The following is a 7,113-nucleotide window of genomic DNA, read 5'->3' as shown; positions in this document are numbered from 1 at the left end:
ATTGCAGTGGAATTCTTGGTGTGTTCGATGGTCAAGATGCCTTGGAGTATTGGTGTTGTGGCCAAACACCCCTCATGAATATTACAAGAAAACCTTGAGGACATGGTTTTGTAAAGGGGAGGAAAATGTTAAGAACCCTATAGGCATATAAATAATCATTGTTGTAATGTTGCATTTAGTTAGTTAGTTAGTTGTAGGATTGCAACAAGTTGAGCCAAGTTAGTTACAAGTTGTTAGTTGGTTATTTGGCTAAGCAACTTGTATAAATACATATAATCCATAGCATTTTGGATATTAAAGAATAAACCAATTGCTTAGTGCATGTAAATAACACCACTAAGGCATGAGAGAATGCATGTGTGGTTGGATCTTGACTTTACACGTGGAACGGCTGTGAGCAAAGGAAGAGAAAGCGTTGGCTAAGGGATCTTGTTCTTGGTCCATGCTAAAGACGTGACTGCCTTGGAAAAGAAGTAAAATATGCTCCTGACATGGTATACAAGCACTCACAAAAAAGGAGATAGTGACATTCTAAGGTTAGCAGCTATAAGGACACCCCTTATTGGTTGAGTGCATGTTGGATCACTTCAAAAATACGTGTATCATTCTCAATACTCCTGATGTCCCTCTCAATGTCCAAGGGCTGTTCCTTGAGCAGTGGCAAAGTCACCTATGCACGGGCCCTAATGCCACATTGGCACAATTCCTATCCTCTAGTCAGCAGATAACATCATAACTGTGAAAATGTCCAAAATAAGAAAATGATGACTTGACACATGTCCTTGTACTAAGCCAAGAAAAAGGAAGGAAGAGAGAAAGAGAGAAAGGAATTCTGTAAACAGAGCATAAGAAGCACTCATACAGCCCCACGGACTGTTATCCCATGAAACTTAATGAAATATCCCCACGTTCAAATTGTTGCATGTCTTACTAATAATTACGTTTACTCTGTCAAGACTTAGTTCTGTGACCCACTCTCTACAAATTCATTGTTGAGGGTCTTTTGGGCCAGAATCGCCTGCTTGCTGGGCCTGGGCCCCAAAAACCGCCCTTACAATTGGCGCCATCTATGGGGAGAATTTGTGTCTCGACAAGTGAAACAGTAAGAAATGGAAGGATCAGGCCCGCGCCAAACCGGACGTGCAGATTCTCAACAGTAGGACAATTTTTTAAATATCGAACGAGGGAAGGACCAAGATAATCAACGAGAGGGCAGCGTGAACACCTCTCACAGGAGTAAAAGCCGCTCAAAAGGGAAGGATCATGCATCCCATAAGCAAAACGATCGAAAGGCTCTACAACAAGAGATTGATGATTTGAAGAAAAAGCTGCGCCGAGCACAGCAGAAACGTCCTTCACCCGGTTCGGGCACTAGCAGTGACGAGGATAACGAATACCGGCGAAGATCAAGAACCCCTCCGAGTGAGACCTTTTCCTACGAGGAAGAGAGGCCTCGCAAACGCAGCCACAAAAGCCCATCTTACTAAGGCCTGGCCAACGATGCCATGAGCAAGGCCCTGGATCGCATCTCCCAGTCGCCGTTCATGCGTAGAATAGAGAGGGTAGTGCTTCCTCGGCGGTTCCATCAACCAACATTTGCCATATACAATGGTCGGACCGACCTAGTAGAGCATGTATGCCAATTCAATCAGAGGATGGCCGTTCACTCTAGGGATGAGGCGTTAATGTGTATGGTATTTCTATCCAGCTTGGGACCCATGGTGATGAGATGGTTTGATGCCCTCTAGCCGAATTCCATAGATTCCTTTAAACAGCTAACGCAGGCTTTTGGTTCCCATTTCATCACCAACACTAGAGTCCCTCGGCCCCTCGACTCCCTCCTATCCTTGTCCATGCGGGAAGGAGAGACGCTGAAGGCCTACTCGGATAGGTACTGGGAAATGTATAACGAGATAGAAGGGAATTATAATGACATCGCCATCAGTACATTCAAAAGGGTCTTGCCGACAGAACATGGCTTAAGAAAGTCCCTCACTGGAAAGCTAGTCACCAGCATGTGTCAACTCATGGACAGAATTGACAAGTACAAAAGGGTCGAGGAGGACCAGCAGATGGGGAAGGGTAAAGCGAAGGTCGTCCCTTAGGAAAGGAGGGACTTCAGGTCGGAACGATTTAACAACAGTAACAGACCGAGACGAGATTATATAGAGCAGCTCGGATCTACTGGGGCTCAGGCAGTCTATGCTGTGTTCCGAGAACCGCTTCACAAAATCCTAGAAAAGGTGAAGTATGAACCTTTCTTTCAGTGGCCGAACAAGATGGCTGGTGATCCTGTATTGCGCGTACCATCAGGAGCCAGGTCACACCACTGATGATTGCAGGAACCTGAAGAACCATTTAGATCGGCTCGTCCGAGAAGGGAAGCTGAGACATCTGCTGCATCGCCCTGAAGGATGGTAGGAACCATCGAACAATGAAACCAGACAAAGTACGTTGAGGCCACCCATTGGCACAATTAGTGTCATTCTCGCCGCACCTAGAAGGACAGGTTCTGCCCCCTTCAGGGTAATGTCAGTGAGCAGTTTCCCAACTGAGCCAGACGATAGGGAATCCAAGAGAGCCAGAATGAGTGCCACGCCATTAATCGGGTTCACGGAGGAAGACAAGCAAGGAACTATTCAACCCCACGACGATGCCCTAGTCGTCACGCTCAGAATAGGAGGTTATGACGTGAAAAGGGTGTTAGTTGATCAAGGTAGCGCCGTGGAGGTAATGTACCCTAATTTGTATAAGGGGTTGAACTTGAAGCAGGATGACCTGTCGCCATACGATTCCCCCCTGGTCAGCTTTGAAGGAAAAATCGTCATCCCGAAAGGCATGATTAGGTTGCCTATGCAAACAAACTCAGACGTGGTAGAAGTGAACTTCATTGTCGTAGATGCATACTCCCCCTACTCAGCTATCGTGGCCCGGCCATGGATTCATGCACTAGGGGCTGTGCCGTCAACCTTGCACCAAAAAATGAAGTATCCGTCAGGAGGTCAAATCAAAGAAATAATAGGGAACCAGGGAATGGCTAGACAATACATGGTGTCGGCAATCTCACGACGGCCGAATAGCGAACCTTCCACTTCAGCCAAGAACGGCTTATAGCAATCAATGACTCTGGTCCCAACGTTGGGTAGTAGAGGACCGGCCATGGAGGTGAACTGTGAGGAGCTGGAGAAAGTACTCGTCGGATCAGACCCTGAGAGGTTTTTTTAAATTGGTTCAGAATTATCGCCCTAGGAGAAGTCAGCACTGATTGCTTTTCTCCGACAGAATGTAGATGTGTTTGCTTGGGACCCTTATGAGGCCCCCGGGGTCGACCCAGATTTCATCTGCCACCACCTTAATGTGAATCTAGCTATAACACCTAAGAGGCAGGCTCCTCGACGACCGTCGAAAGAACATATCGATGCCGTGAGAGAAGAGGTCGCAAGATTGAAGAAAGCAGGGGCTATCAAAGAGGTCTTTTATCCCGAGTGGTTAGCCAACACGGTAGTGGTAAGGAAGAAGAGCGGGAAATGGCGGGTCTGCGTAGACTTCACAGACCTAAACAAGGTGTGCCCAAAGGATCCCTTCCCTATGCCCCGGATAGACCGGTTAGTAGATTCAACTGTCGGACACCCTAGAATGAGTTTTCTAGATGCCTTTTAGGGCTACCACCAGATACCCTTGGCTGCCGAAGACCAGGAGAAGACTGCTTTTGTCACCCCAGTTGGGAATTATCATTATAAGGTGATGCCCTTTGGCCTGAAGAATGCCGGGTCAACTTATCAAAGGATGATGACCAGGATGTTTGAACAGCAGATGGGTAAAAGCGTTGAAGTGTACATAGACGACATGGTGGTTAAAATCAAGCTGGTTCCCGACCATATTGAAGACCTCGGCAACGTTTTTCAAATACTAAGAAAGTACAAGCTACGACTGAACGCAACTAAATGTTCATTTGGAGTGGGATCAGGAAAATTCTTGGGTTATATGGTGACTCACAGAGGCATAGAGGTTAACCCTGACCAAATAAGAGCTATCTATAGCTTGCAGCCTCCTCAGAACCCTAAAGAGGTCCAGAAGCTTACTGGTATGATAGCTGCTTTAAACCGTTTCATCTCGCGCTCAGCAGACAGATGCAGGCCATTTTTTCTCCTATTACACAAGTGGAAAGGATTTGAGTGGAATGAGGAGTGCGCTATAGCTTTCCAACAGCTAAAGGAATACCTTGCCCAACAACCGATTATGTCCAGTCCCGATGCCGACGAGGTTTTGTTTGCCTACATCGCAGTAGCCCCACATGCAGTAAGCTTGGTGCTAATCCGAGAATACAACGGCACACAGCGACCAGTCTATTACGTTAGCAAATCACTGCAGGAGGCAGAAACCCGTTATCTTCTCCTCGAAAAGGCTATCTTGGCCATCGTACAGGCCACACAAAAGCTTCCCCACTACTTTCAAGCACACATTGTAGTTGTGTTAACTCAACTCCCCTTAAAGTCCATCCTGCGCAGCGCTGATTACACAAGCAGAATTGCAAAATGGGGAATGATTTTGGGCGTCTTCGACATTAGATACATGCCTCGCACCGCTGTAAAAGGTCAGGTCCTCGCCGACCTAGTGGCAGAATTTGCGGAGCCCACACTAGAAGGAAAAGAAATGTCGGTATTACTAGGGGCTGATGAGAAGATGATCAGCACAGTTTCTCCGCATGGACACACTTTGTGGAAAGCATATATTAATGGCACAACGAATCAAAAGGGGCTCAGGGGTAGGACTTGTCCTGCTCTCACCTGAAGGGATAACCATAGAGAAGTCATTGAGACTCGGATTTTCAGCCACGAATAACGAAGCCGAATATGAGGCGCTATTGGAGGGAATGTGGATGATCCGGAAAATGGAGGGGAAATCTGCGGACATGTTCTCAAATTCGAGACTCATTGTGGGACAGGTAAATGGAGACATGGAGGCAAAGGACGAAAGAATGCAAAAGTACCTAGTTCAAGTTAAGCACCTACAGACCCATTTTCGTCACTTCCGCTTGACGCACGTACCCAGAAGTGGGAACACTCATGCTGATTCTCTCGCGACGTTGGCTACCTCCTCGACTCAACCCCTTCCTCAAGTCATTTTGGTAGAAGAGCTCATCCGTCCATTAACGGAGAAGGCCAACGGGATTGGAGTACATAACGTCAAGACAAGACCGAGCTGGATGGATCCTCTAGTGCTGTACTTAAAGCACGACACATTGCCAGATGATAAGGTTGAGGCTGACAAAATCAGGAGAAAAGCTACTCGATTTTGGTTATCGAAGGACTCCAAGCTTTACAGACACCCGTTCTCGGGGCCGTATTTACTGTGTGTGCACCCAGAGGCTACTGAACTCATCCTGGAAGAGTTACACGAAGGAATTTGCGGAAGTCACACGGGGGGTAGGTCTTTGTCTCACAGGGCCTTAACGCTGGGTTATTGGTGGCCGAGCATGCATAAAGAAGCCCTGGAGTATGTGAAGAAGTGCGACCAATGTCAGAGATTCGCCTCGAACATATACCAGCCTGGTGGAGAGCTGAACCCATTGTCCAGTCCCTGGCCATTTGCGCAATGGGGCCTAGATATACTTGGTTTGTTCCCCAAGGCAACAGGGAACAGAAGATTTCTTCTCGTCGACACCGACTACTTCACCAAATGGGTGGAAGCTGAGGCGCTGGCAAACATTAGGGACGTCGATGTCAAGAAGCTTTTTTGGAAAAATATTGTCACTAGGTTCGGCACCCCACATACCCTGGTGTCGGACAACGGGCTACAGTTTGACAGCAAAGCCTTCAGAAGGTACTGCAGTGAGCTGGGAATTGTTAACCGGTACTCCACACCAGCTTACCCACAGGGTAATGGACAAGCAAAAGCCGTCAATAAAACCATAGTGAATGGATTGAAAAAGAGACTAGATAACGCGAAAGGAAGATGGGTTGTGGAGCTAGCCCATGTCTTGTGGACATATCGCACCACACCTCAAAGGTCCACAGGGGAAACCCCTTTTTCAATGACCTATAGAGCCGAGGCTGTCATTCCACTAGAAGTGAACTTCCCAACACAGAGGACTACCGCCTTCTGCCCCACTGCCAATGACAAACTTCTGGAAAAGAGCTTGGACCTCATTGACGAAAGAAGGGAAGGCGTGATGGTCCATTTGGCTTACTATCAGCAGAAGCTCAAGCAAAGTTACGACGCCAAGGTAAAATCCAGACCATTGGCGCCAGGGGATCTGGTACTGAGGAAGGTCCTAGGCATCGCGAGGAACCCTGCATGGGGAAAGCTCGGACCAAACTAGGAGGGATCGTACCGTATCACTTCCGTAGCTGGCATAGGATCCTACCTTTTGGAAGATTTGGATGAAAATGTAGTGCCACGCCCTTGGAATGTAAACAACCTGAAAAGGTACTATTATTAATGAAAGATATAATTCTTGATGTCATATTACTACGTAGCCACTTAATCTAAGTGTTAAACAGAACCCAAGTCTTGCATGGCTCCTCGAACCATAGATTTGGGGAAAATTAACCGTTAAGCCATTCTCACTAAGTGCTAAACAGAACCCAAGTCTTGCTTGGCTCTTCGGACCACAGACTTGGGGGAAATTAGCCGCTTAGTCATTCTCACTAAGTGTTAAACAGAACCCGAGTCCTGCCTGGCTCTTCGGATCACAGGCTTGGGGGAAATTAACCACTTAGTCATTCTCACTAGGTGTTAAACAGAACCCAAGTCCAGCCTGGCTCTTCGGACCACAGACTTGGGGGAAATTAACCGTTAAGCCATTCTCGCTAAGTGTTAAACAGAACCCAAGTCCTGCCTGGCTCCTCGGACCACAGACTTGGGAGAAATTAACCACGAAGGGATTCTTACTAAGTGTTAAACAGAACCCAAGTCCTGCCTGGCTCCTCGGACCACAGACTTGGGAGAAATTAACCGCAAAGGGATTCTCACTAAGTGTTAAATAGAACCCAAGTCCTGCCTGGCTCCTCGGACCACAAATTTGGGAGAAATTAATCGCGAAGGGATTCTCACTAAGTGTTAAACAGAACCCAAGTCCTGTCTGGCTCCTCGGACCACAGACTTGGGAGA

The 7,113-nt window shown here is 47.3% G+C and overlaps 1 protein-coding gene across 1 annotated transcript; it reads left to right on the top strand.

Moving 5' to 3' along the window:
- Positions 1-4,891: 4,891 nt before the first annotated feature.
- Positions 4,892-6,322, top strand: LOC115990768. Its single transcript, XM_031114558.1, has 2 exons — positions 4,892-5,683; positions 5,801-6,322. The coding sequence occupies exons 1-2, from the start codon at positions 4,892-4,894 to the stop codon at positions 6,320-6,322; spliced, it is 1,314 nt and encodes a 437-aa protein (XP_030970418.1).
- The last annotated feature ends 791 nt before the right edge of the window (positions 6,323-7,113 follow it).

This window comes from Quercus lobata, chromosome 5 (genome assembly GCF_001633185.2).
Source record: "Quercus lobata isolate SW786 chromosome 5, ValleyOak3.0 Primary Assembly, whole genome shotgun sequence".
NCBI lineage: Eukaryota > Viridiplantae > Streptophyta > Magnoliopsida > Fagales > Fagaceae > Quercus > Quercus lobata.
This window is presented reverse-complemented; position numbering and strand designations above follow the sequence as displayed.